This window comes from Grammomys surdaster, unplaced genomic scaffold (assembly GCF_004785775.1).
Source record: "Grammomys surdaster isolate TR1022 unplaced genomic scaffold, NIH_TR_1.0 211, whole genome shotgun sequence".
NCBI classification, from domain to species: Eukaryota; Metazoa; Chordata; class Mammalia; order Rodentia; family Muridae; genus Grammomys; species Grammomys surdaster.
In genome coordinates, this window is record NW_021604656.1 from 9680498 (window position 1) to 9693457 (window position 12960).

At 43.6% G+C, this 12960-nt stretch overlaps 1 protein-coding gene across 1 annotated transcript in view; it reads right to left on the reverse strand.

The window, feature by feature from the left end:
- Positions 1–10946: 10946 nt before the first annotated feature.
- The window catches only part of LOC114624874 (testin-2-like), a 2328-nt gene continuing 314 nt past the window's right edge, over positions 10947–12960 (reverse strand). Inside the window, exons 2-5 of the mRNA XM_028771989.1 lie at positions 12731–12955; positions 12101–12263; positions 11426–11534; positions 10947–11046 (exon numbers count right to left, since the gene is read on the reverse strand). Of these exons, the coding sequence (XP_028627822.1) occupies positions 10947–11046; positions 11426–11534; positions 12101–12263; positions 12731–12955 (597 nt within the window). The remainder of the gene's footprint in view (positions 11047–11425; positions 11535–12100; positions 12264–12730; positions 12956–12960) is intronic.

The window sequence follows — 12960 nt, forward strand, 5'->3', positions numbered from 1 at the left end:
GGTGTGGTTAAACTGAGGACAGATGGGAGCACCAAGTCAAATTGTGTGCCCAGAAGAAAGAGCTGTGTGGAACCCGTGCATCCAGATATTTTCATTCACCTTTTCTTATCAAAGTTTGAACTGGAACATTCTGGAACTTTTACATCATTCCAGCATGAACTTCCACATAGGGAAGTTCAGAGCTCCCTTACACACCTGGAAGGAGCCCCGTAGTCCTTCAATAGCAGTTGAGATGGGCTCCAGCATTGTCACAGCTCTCTTAAGAGCGTCTTCATGACCTGGTATAAGTATCTACCCCGGTTTCTGGGGGGAGAGGGGGCGACGGGTGTGAAGAGAAGGGGGAAAGAGCGCTGGACCCTCTCGCCTTAACCCCGACCCCTCCCACCCTCCCACCACGCCGCAACGCCACAGAGCGCAAAGAGGGGGTGAGAGCTCAGCGCCCCCGCCACAAGAGATCCGTATGTCCCACCCAGACGGACCTCCTTTCTATAACCAGAGCAGGGATAATAATGGCATTTACTTCTATTTGTTTTGGCAACAGCTCTTTGTGTTCAGGCTTCCAACTCTACTCATGCACTATCTTCAAAGCTCTGTGCATCGATTCCTCCTTGCAGCCCTTGTGTTGAGGTAGAGAACGGTCCACTAGGCTCCCCTTGCTTAGTGACAACAGCTTTCTGTTGTCATTCTGTTTCCCAGAATGGCTGTCCTTCTAGGGGCACAGAAACACTAAAAGGTCAATAATCATTACATGGACTCTGAAGAGGGAGTGGAAAGGCTGTCCCCCACAGAGCCAACAGGAACGACAGTAACCCTTTAACAGCAGGTCATGTGTCTGAGCTCTTTAAAGGAGAGTGGCAAATTGTGTGTGCCTTCAAGAAGCGGGGATGGCAGCGCCATCTTGGTTTCCCTGTGGACAGTTGACAGGAAGAGTATGATAGTCACACCTGATCCTTTTCTAGAGTCATCCAGCTTCTTTCTCTTTAATCTACCGATCTGGGAACCTCTTCCTGTTGAGATTCCTGGAATACTCCATGCCTGTACTTCTGGTTTTGAAATCCATTCTTCTACGGGCATAATTCTTCAGTGTTCTTCAAGGAAGAACAAATAAAACATTAAGGGAGTGTTTATTTTGTATCAAGGAAGCTGAGGAGAAAAGTAGTACTGAGGTGTCCATGTCACACAACCATGTCTCTAGAGGTATTCATTTCCATGGTGAGGCCATGCTTCCCTTTGAGGTGTGTCCCCATTACACAGTTGGATCATTTTCCTGTTCTTTCCCCACACGGGATCTCCTCTTTCTTCTTCACCCTAGAAAACCCAATCTAAACTAATCAAGTGGTTCTGTAGCCATGGATGAAGGGACTCATTTCCAGGGATGGCTGTACACTTCTGGAAACCATTCTGGAGGCTACAGGCAATAGGGATTTTTGTGTATACTATGCTCAATTAGGCTATGTCTTGGGAAGATCTGTCTCTTAAGATCTACACTGTGGTCATAGTCTCCCCACAGCAAGACTATTCTCATTGGGGTCCTGTTGGACAGTTTCCATATTACCAACTGGACTGTATGTTCTTCCGTGTTTCATCTTCTACTTGTGCTGTTGAGCATCAAAACTGGAGTCAAATGAGCAGCTGAGGCTACCCTCAAGCAAATGACAACGAAGCAGAGAACAGGACTCATGTCTTAAGGATCTGTAGAGGAAAGAGAAACAAGGGCCTGATTAGACCTAACACTTCTAATAAATCTTTTGTATATAGCCAAGAAATTAAGGTTACCAAGGCAAAACAAAAAAACAAAACAACAAAGAAAAAAAAACCCATACTAAAGTGGATGGGAAAAGCTCATGAAGCCTCAACCCTACACAAGAACGACAAGCAACTAAAGCATGTGGAGAATGAGAGAAATAGTCGTTCCCAAGGAATAGCACACCAATTGGTTATCTAACGTCAAATGTTAAGTCCTGAAAAGATATATGCATATGACATTATACAGACTAAGCAGGGTGTATATATTTATACACACATATATATGTGTATATATTACACACACACACACACACACACACACACACGTATGTATGTAACAAGAATGAAAAATAGACCATGAATTTGAAAGGGTCCAAGAAGGGATCTATATGAATTTGGAGGAAGGAAAGGGAAACTTCAAATGATGTAATTATATTATGATCTCAAAGAATAAAAGATGTAATTAAAAAGCCTTTGGTCTCTGAAGAAAACAACCACTCTAACAGCAATGACAACAAAACCCCCACAAACCCAGAACTTTTCCCAGATCCCTCTCTGCCTCCTATTCACCCAAGTCTGTCTTCTTTGCCCAAATCTCTTAAAAAAAAAAAAAAGGAACAAAAAACAAAAACAAAGCAAGAACCCGTCCCTCCAAACAAACCCAAAACAGCCAGGCAAAAGACTAATAAGACAAAAAAAAAGTCAAAACAAAGCAAAACAGAATTAAAAAGTCAATAAAAGATAGCAATGAGTTCATTCTGTGTCGGCCAACAACTCCTGGGCTTGGGGCTCATGCTAGAATGTGGTTGATATACACAATGACACACTAATGGAAAAAACTGATTGTCCTTCTGCCAGCTGGTATCAATTGCAACTAGCCTTTTGGTTAAGGCTGGAACTCCTCGTTCACTTCGCACTGTCTCGCACGTGCTTTTTCAGAGGAGAGGAAGTTACCTGATGGAGTGGTGCAGGAGAGGGGAGCATCTAAGCCTTACAAGCAGGAGTCCAACTGTCCTGCCTCTTACTTTGCCATACCCAACCCTGACAGAATTATTCATGTAGGGACCCCGTGTGGTTGGGAGGCCTCCCGGGATCCCCCATTCACTCTCTCCCATTGGTTCTACTGGCAGTGTTGGGGACACACAGTTTTGTTCTGGAGGTCCAGTTGGTCTGATAGACCTTGTTCCTGGAAGGATCCCCTCCTCAAATCCCTCATCCTGCCCTTCCTCATGGGGTTTGGGAAGCTTACCTGAGGTGATATGGTTGCACACATGCAATCTTGCAATCATGAGTCTGATACCTGGCCTCTGGCTATAATATCACAGATTTGCTGACCCTTCCTCCCCATTCCTGCTTTGCACCTTGCTACCGCAGCTGATGGGTGTGGCCTGTGAACTCTGGTGTCTCTGGGTGTGGTATTTCTTGGTCCCAATCTATCCCGATGTGCTGTTATCTGGGATGAGATGGAAGACTGACCTTCACCCTCCTGTTGCCCGCTTGTCATTATGATGCCCTCTGCATTGTGAAGACTCCCAAAAGAAGGGCTCTCATCAGATACTGGCATCTTGATATTAATTACCCAACTCTCACTGCTTTAAGACAGCAGTACACAACAGACTAAGACATCTCTAGGTGCTGCGTGGGAGTGGAGCCATACTGGATTTGCTCTTGTACATCTGGATATTTCCTTCACATATATCATCATGATGACACGGAGATGTCACGTCATTAATGTTTTTATTTTTTAGGGTGAATGACAGTATTCCTTTTTTTGTAGACACCACATTTTATTTTGTCCTTGATGGACATTTGGACATTCTTAAAAGTGCTGCCATCAACATTGATATTCAACTGCTCGGTAGCTGTGCTTTTGATTCCTTTGCATATTTGCTCAAAAGTGAGGGTCCTGGGTAAGTTATCTGTCTCCCCCCACCCCCTCTAACTTTTTGAGATGGGGTTCCCTCTGTGTACTGGCTGGTTTTGTGTGTCAACTTGACTCAAGCTGGAGTTATCACAGAGAAAGAAGCCTCCCTTGAGGAAACACCTCCATGAGATCCAGCTGGAAGACATTTTCTCAATTAGTTTTTAAATTGAACTATAAAACAGAAGAAAACACAAGAGAAACATTTCATGAGATGGGTTATGATGGCGATTAGGGAAGGCACAGCCCATTATGGGTGGTGCCATCCTTGGGCTGGTAGTCCTGGGTTCTATAAGAAAGCAAGCTGAACAAGCCAGGGGGAGCAAGCCAGTAAGTAACATCCTTCCCTGACCTCTGCATCAGCTCCTGCTTTCTCTTCTGTGTTCCTGTCCTTACTTCCTTTGGTGATGAACAGCAATGTAGAAGTGTAAGCTGAATAAACCCTTTCCTCCCCAACTTGCTTCTTGGTAATGACGTTTTGTGCAGGAATACAAATCCTGACTAAGACACTCTGTGTAATAGTCCTGGTTGTTCTGAAACATGCTTTGTAGACCAGGCTGGCCTACAACTCAGAGAGCCATCTGCCACTGCCTCCTGAGTGCTGGGATTAAGGGTGTGTCCCACTACGCCCAGGTACTTTTTTCTGTTCTTAATGATGGATGCTGCCCCACCCACCCTGCATATCTGTTGTCACCTCAGCCACATTTTTTTTTTCCAGCACTGTTCCTCACTTTTTATCTTATTGTGATTCTAATTTGTCTGTCTCTAGTGATTAAAGATTCAGAGTATCTTCTCTGCTGACAAGAGGTTGGTATTTACCATGAAGGACTCTCCCTTGCTTTGGGGCTTTGCGGTTTAACTGGACTGTTTTGTTTAATTAGTGTGGAGTTAGAATTTAGAAGTTCTTTGCATTTTCTAGACGTTAGCTCCTCATTAGACTAGTGACTAATAAATGGTTCTTTCCCCCTCTGAGCATCTGTTTTTATCTTACATGAAATGCAATAAGGTTTCCACTTTTCATTACTGTGTCATCTTAGAAAATCACCATCATAACCCAACTCATGGAATGTTTCTCTTGTGTTTTCTTCTGTTTTATAGTTCAATTTTAAAAAATGAAGTGTTTGTGTGTGTGTGTGTGTATGTGTGTGTTGGGGGGGCACATATGTTACAATGTACCTTTGCAGGTCAGAGGACCATTTGCAGAAGTCTGTTCTCTTGTTCTACCATGTAGATTCTGAGAACTGAACTCAGGCAATCAGGTAGGTGGCAAGTGCCTTTATCCACTGAGCCCATTACAGTTCTATGGCTCACGTGTAGGTGTTGGTTTCACTAAAGGAATGTCACTATACGTTATAAGGTAAGGATAAGCCCCATTTATTCTGTGTGGATAGCTGGATTTCCTGGCACCATTGCGGGAAATAACATACTTTCTTTAGAAAATAAATTTGTCAGCACTGGAAGAGTTTTAAAAGTAATTCATACCAACACTGCTTTACGTTAATCAGTGGAAGATAAAGAAACTCTTCTCCGCACACCGTGCATCTGGAGCTCAGGGTCTTGTGAACTCACAGTGCACTGTATGTGACAGGAAGAAGATTGTCACTGGAAAGGCACCAGAGTTCATCGAAATCCATCAAGGTAACAGGTCTCCTCTCCTGCTCAAGAATACAATTACCTTTGCCCTTGGGTTTCAGCTTCCTAGATGCTGGAAGCTTTGCCCCTGTAGTGGCACCATCCTTGACCAGGAGGAGGATGTGTGGAGAGGCTACTTGGAACAGTGTTCTCTCTGTTGGACAGCATGTAAATGCATCTAGTAATCCATGACCTTTTTTTCTACCAAGTAAATCTTGACCAAGAAATGTCTAAATGTAGGAAGGTGGGGGGGGGGAGAGAACTATTTCAGCTAGGGAGTAGAAGACACACTTGTGCCAGGCCATTGAAATACCCACAGATACAAAATATATTGATGTATTCTAGGAAGGCCATGGTGCGATGTTTGGCCTTCTCTGCTCATTTATGCCCATGCTGTAGAATACTGACTTTGATGACTGCTAATTATAAACAGATGTATATTAGTGCGGCACTATTCTCAGGTGTGTGGCATAACTGATTCAAAGTCATACGTGTTTACCTTCTTTTGAACCTCAGTTGTTCTATGTTGGTCCACAGATCACCACACTAATCCCAAATTTCACAGCCAGGAACACAGATAATGGCACATATGTTTAAGTCAGACTATAGATCAGCATTCTGGTTCAGGAGATAGCAGGGAGCCAACCTGTGGGGCTAATCCCCACCTTCCCAGACTCATCCCAGGTCTGTGGCTCCAAAGCCCTCCTCCAGGCCTTAGAGTTTCTCTTTTCTCAGATCTGACCTGTGCTGCTTGCCACCATCTGAGTTCTCCTACAGAAGAGAACATCATACCAGCAGAGACCCCCTGTGAATGTGAAGCTCACTAATGACTGGTACCTTCTTTCCTAGGACCTGTGCATCCCACACTGGACTCTTGTGAGTGCTTTTGGCGGTTGAGCAATGGGTTGGAAAGAAGAGGAGCTTCTTGTATGTTAGTTCTACAAAGTAGAAGCAGGTTCCTCCTTAGACCCTGTAAGTTGGAGCAAAGCCTGGGACCACAGGTCTGGGTCTGATTTGGGGACAGTTATATCAAGAGTAGGAAGCAGTAACCTCTGATCTGAGTAGTTGTGAAGAGGGGAAAGGCACAGGAGAGAGAGCAGTCATCTTCCAGAGTGGAGTCAGTGATTTAGCAGAGCTTCAGAATTTGTTCTGAGCTCCTTGGTTTTGTTTAGGAGGGGATCATGGGAGATGCCTGTGATTGGTGCAAGCATCCTTTTTCCCTTTCCCTTCATTTCCCTTGAGACAGGATCTCACTCGTCTTCAGGTTGCCCTTGTGATCACTCTAAATGCCCAATGCTAGGATTCCAGTGTAAGGAGAGCATACAGCACGATGCCTGGACGCAGTCTTTTCTCTTAAAAAGCTTGGCTCAGGCGTGTGTTTAGAGTGTGTGAATAAATGAACCCCACTGTTTAAATAACTGATTTTTGAAAGAAAGATTTTTTATTTGTTTGGGCTTGAACATCTAATAATGCATAGGTTGTAAGAAGGTAGAATTTTGTCTGCTCTAAATGGCCAAGGGAAGATACTCTCCTGAGGTATGGGGCAATATGCTATCCTAGATGCTGGTGGTGCCTGGTAGATGAGAGACCCTAGCCTTGTCCAGGCAGCCTGTCTTCAAAGATTACATCTGAACAGACTCTAGCCAGGCTCCTGAGTCTTCTGCTGGTTCCATCTGTGAACTTACCTGTAACAGCAGGTTTAGCAGAGTCTTTTGAAGTCAGTTAAGCAAAACCTGTATTCTGAATACCTGTTTGTTGCTTCATGTCTGATCAGATTCTTACTCTTCTCCCACCATGCCCTAGGTGACATCTGCTCAATCTGGTCTGTTGTAGCAAGAATCTTGGTAGGGCTGTTTGGCCAGAATCCTCCTTACCTCTGAGATTGCATTGTATGCTCCTCTGCCTCTGAGCCATGTTCATGCTGCATTCTGACTTAAGCCTATCTTCCTCCTCAGGTCCAAGGTCCCATTGCAATGGTGGTCTTTATGGTTAAAGGACACTGATAACTCTCTTCCTTAGTAGCCCTTAAGTCTACTCTTCTTTATTTTGTCATGACAGTGGGTGAGCTGGAATACAAGCAGAGATAACAGCTTTAGGGGTCCTTGGACTTTGACCTGATGACCTCTGGGCTAGCATTTGTTCCAGTTCTATTACCCTCCATCTTGAGATGATGATGATGATGTTGATGTTGATGATGATGATGATGTTGGTGATGCAGCCAGGGCTATACAGTGAAAGTTTGTTTCAAAATAAAGACAAAAATCCTAGCTGGAGAGCTCAGGAAAATTCATTCTTATCCCTGGAGGCTGCTTTTGTAGTTCTCAGGATGCTACAGTCCTCCTCAATGCTTTTGGTATAGGTAAGAGTTGTCCCATCTGTGGAGGGTGCAGAATCAGGTAAGTGCAGTTGTGGTAGCTTTCTAAAGAGAAGAAGTAACTAAAGTGGGCCTTTCAGTGTAGCCCTGGCTGCATGGACCTCAGAATTATGTAGATAGATTTGGCCTTGAATCTACAGAGATCTCCTTCCTCCTTTGCCTCTTCTGTGCTGAAATTGACAATGTGCCCCATCATGCCCGGTTCTCAGGGCAGTTTTGTTTTGATGAAGCAGGAGTTAGTGATCAATGTGTCATTGCGAAACAAAAGGCAAATTAGTTGTGCAACGCTGTGTAAGTAATTTGGATACTGTGTGTTTCTGGTGTGCCAATAGAAGAATGCAAATAATGTCTTGCTTATCCCCTGCATGGAATACACCAGGAGTTAAGTAAGGCATAGCTGGTCCCAGATTGATTGTTACTGAGATGATGTGGTGTGGACATAGGTGAAATGCTCTGAATTGGTGCAGAGCAGAGAGACATCATCTGGATGTCTAGTCATGGGGGCAGGGGACTCCATCTTACTTTTCTTAGACAGATCTTCTCCACTGGCCCTAAGAAGGCTCTGTTGCTTATTAGTTTCTATTTTGCTTCTACTACTAGAAGGAATTTTAAAACGATATATAAAAAACCAAGGGGCAATGAAATGAGCAACAAAATAGTATTGCTTCCCATTTCCACCTAGAATCCCTCTTACAAAGGGCTGTTCACACGACAATCGCAGAACAGTGTTTCATAATTTCACATGATTTTCTTCAGAACTATCTTTCTTTGTTTCTTTTATTCACCCTCCCCTTTCATTTTCTTCCTTAGAAACAAAACTCTGTTGATTATAGAGTTTTTTTATACAAGGTACAGCAGACTGGACAGTAACTGAAGTATTGCCTCCCTCTTTAAAATTCCACTGGGATACTTTAACCTATGGATCTTAAAAAAAAAATGCCAACAAATGAAATATACCATTGTTAATTACAAGTTGAAATAAATATTAGTTCCATCTAAAACAGATGAGCTGAACCCTAAGGGACTTGCTGAGAGAGATTACATATAATCCTCAGTGGAGAGAATACATTTTACTTGAATAAATTATAGTAAAAACTATACACAAAGTGCAGGCATGCTGGTTAGTTTTCTGTCAATTTGACACAAGCAAGAGTCATCCACAAAGAGAGAAGCTTGACTATGAAAATGCCTTCATCAAACTGGCTTGATGGGACACCAAGTCTATGGGACACCTTCTTGATTAGTAATTGATGTGGGAGGTCCCAGCCCTGTAGATAATGTCACCCCTGGGCAGGTGGTCCTGATTAGCATAGGACAAAAAGCTGAGAAAGCCATGGGGGTAAAGGCAGTTAGCAGAGTCCTCTATGGTCTCTGCTTCAGAGTCCCCTATAGTCTCTGTTTCAGTCCACACCTCCAGGCTTCTGCCTTGAGTTCCTGTCCCAACTTCCCTTCATGTTGGACTACAAGGTAGAATAAACCTTTTTCCCCCCAAGTTGTTTATGGTCAGTGTTTTTAATTATGCCAACAGAAATTAAAAAACACAGAGGACCACTGCTCTGTGGGTAAAAAGTCCTCCACACTCTCAGAAAGTTCCTTGACCATCTGCCCGCTCCTCCTGCAAGGATCTCTAAAGCATCTTGTTCAACTCTCTGAGATATGTCTCAGAGGTTGCTGAGGTCTCATTGGGCCTCCTACTTTTGTATGAGGGGCCACCATGCCACTCTAACTCTTCCGAAAAGCCCTGCCCTATCCTCATGAGCAGTAGGGGATAAAGTCTGGGCACTGTCCTCAGAGTCTCCCATAATCAGACAACAATCAATGCCTTTTGAATAAACACACTCTCATACCTGGAAACTCACTGCCATCCCCTCAGAACACACATTCATTGCTGTTACATGTCTCACATATTTAAAGAGTTTAAGAATTAATACTGAATATTTACCAGAGAAGATTAAATACGGTTATATATTTAGAGACATGGAAGGTTCAGCCTTCAGCACCGAGTATGAGAGCAAAATCCTAGAACAGCATGCATCATATAATATTCTTAAATAAAATTGAAGGCTCTATCTACAAAGCTGGTAAATAGTTGCCTGTTTATTCATAGAGAAAACCCAGAAGTATACGCTGCAAACTGTTCACGATGTCGTTGGTAACGGGAGAAAGTAGGGTCTGGGTTGGAAATGCTGGCTTTCAATGTCGCTTGATTTTGTTTTTATTCAGTATATTTGAAGTGTTTTAGTGAAAAATTGCTACAATAATAAAACAAATGGTAAACAAAGTCATCTATTTCAACCACTCTCACTGGTCAGGAGAGGGGCAAAAACCCCTTCCTTCACTTCAGTCACCAGCCTCCTCTCCCCCACTGTCAGCTTCTTCCAAACCCTCCAAGAATTCATTCAGGCATCTCCAAACATGTAAACATCTGGAAAGGGGGCCCGTGTATATGGAGAGGACTTTTAATGCTCGGTTTGTGAAACGATACCACATTGTACATCTTCTTTGACACTGGATTCCCCTGTTAGGTAGGAGATAAATAATCTCCCTGACATTGTAGTGCCCTCTTCCTTCAGAGCCACCATTTCTCCTGAAATTCAAAGAAATATATGTGGTAATTCTTTTTGAACAATGAGATGGGTACACAGAATGACCAAATGAGGCGAAGGGGTGACTTTGTTCTGATGTGCTTGAGAAGGGGGTGAAGGCCCAGGCCCCATTCAGTGGAAGTCCACAGTGCCATCTCATTACATAGAATGACAAGTAACTTAAACTTTGGATTAAATTTCAAGAAATTTTCATCATTCTTTTTACCATGGTTGATGGGGAGTCCATAAAGTCTGGAAAGAACTCTGAGGAAGACTGGACTATTAACCTTAAGACAAAAGGAACATCCCACCCCTCCCCTAGAACACCACCCCACTACTCCACACTCAGTTGCACCTTGACTAAGAGAAAGTACCGTAACAAAGACCGAAGGAAGCACCGTCAATCTTTTAAACATAGGTTTTATAGAAATTTTGTACATCTTGCAAAAAAAAAAAAAGAAAAAAAAGAAAATTCAGAACTCATAGATACAAAGCTGCTTACAGCAGCAGATTGGCAGTCACATTTAACTGGAGTAAAATGTCCCAGAATTCACACCGTAGGACGGACCTCCAGTGACTCAGCTGCCATTCCCCACAGAGCAGAGGCTGGCTGCTCTGTGTGAAGGTGAATGCTCTCCTCTGTACATGCCACTCGCAGTCCACTCCTTCCTTCTTGCTGTCCGGCAGCTCACACGGTGGGGTAGGTGGCATACGTAGCAATTCCACAGTTGTTGTCCTGGTCTTTGGCCATCTTTATGTAGCCATCCATGCCCCATTCTTCACCCCAGCTGGAAGAAGAGCGTGTTTGCCATTTAGGAGAAAGAACACAGTGCAGCAGCGGCATTGCATTAGCTCTCCTTTGCAACACGGAGACAGAGGCCACACATAACAGACAGGATGAGAGAAGGCAGAAGGTTAAGTGCTGGATACCCTGTTTCCTCAAAGGCAGCTGGGAATCAAAGGAGAGAGAAGAAAAGGCATCTCCACCCACACTTGGCTCAGGTTCAGATTCCATCTTAACACTACCCCAAAACAAGTCAGATTCTTATCATGGTTACCTTAAAACTTCTGTATTCAAAATATTGCTGAAAACTGCACCCAAATACCACTTGAAAACTGTGCTTTCCCCTTAGTGTTTCAAACATGAGTGTTTTTGGCTATGTCTACCTGTTCTTGACCAGCCAGTACTTCCTGCCATCTGATTCTTCACCATAGCCAACCACCAGGACAGCGTGATCCAGATTAGTGCTGCTACACTCTGGCTCATAGTACATGCCTAGAAGGTAAAACAAAGCCAAATGAGAGGCTCCTGTGACCCCCCCCACAGTGCCTGCCGTCACCATCAATAATAGAAACATTTCTAGTTTCAGGGGCCAGACAGGACTGATTCGGTGTTTGTGAGGTTTGGAACGTCAGCTCTTATGTACTGTAACGAAAGTAAATGTTAGCATGCATCCTCAGGAAAACACTTGCTTGGATGGATGTAAGAAACCCCAACCTGCTGGAATCACAGACCTAGAAATTGTAATATCTATTGAAATACTAAAGATTCGGCATCTGAACAAAACTCAATAATATTGAAACACATAAAACCTGATTTTGCTAGTTAAAATAATTACAATGGATCCACGTTCATGGGAGTGTGCTTAATTAATGTTAAGTAAAAATAACCCATGAAAATATTGCTCCTGCTGACTGTTAAGTATTAAATATTGCTCCTGTTGACTGTAATATCTACAACTCAAACTGTTTACATATTTTATGCACCAAAAAGTCATCAAATTCACAGGCCACAGTAGAAGCACAACTGTTATGCACGATTACTGGAGAAACCATACTTACCGCCACTGTAGAACCTAAAGGAGTGGTGATGAGTGTCAATTCCAACTGAGACGGGCCCCACACTGGCCACAGCATTCATAAGGGCATCTTCACTCAATGGGACTTTCACAAAGCCTGTGACATTAGCTGCAGAGTACTTAGGATCATACCTGCAGGGTCCAACCTTTGAAAGACAAAGGTTTTTTAAAAATCATGGTGATTACTATCCACTTCTGGGGAACATGGCTCACTCAGAACTACACTCAGCTGAGCTGCCATCACACAGGTGACTCAGCATTTGTTGCTGAGGCTCTACAAGTGTATGTGTCTATAAAATGTCACTGGATCTGACAAGCTGGTAGCTTTCAGTGGCTGCTAGAAACTAACTTGAGCATCTCCAGTGACACACCATAGATATTCCGATTAATAATAACTTTCCACAGTGGAGAAATCTGTACTATTTGTGGAATGGTTTGCGTAACCTCCATGTGAGCAGAAGCAGACACAGCTACATGGAAACTATGGAATCAGACCAGCATGTGAAGCCTGTCCCTTTAATGGCAGCACTTGGAACTTATTAGGATGGACTCTACCATAAAAGCGAGTTCTGAGGACTTTGGTAAGGAAAAACACCTTAGGATTTGTACCTACCTGTGCTTCATATGCGTAGGACTCCCTGGTGTCCAAGCCTCCATTGTCCTTCACATACTGGAAGGCCAGATCTGGCAAGCCACCATCACAGCCTTTGTTGCCATGTGACCAGGAGCAGTCCACTAGGTTCTGTTCACTCAGAGGGACCAATTTGCCTGTTTTCCTGAAGAGTTGTCCTTCCAAGGAACCAACTGCACTAAAAGCCCAACAAGAGCCACAAGAACCCTAGA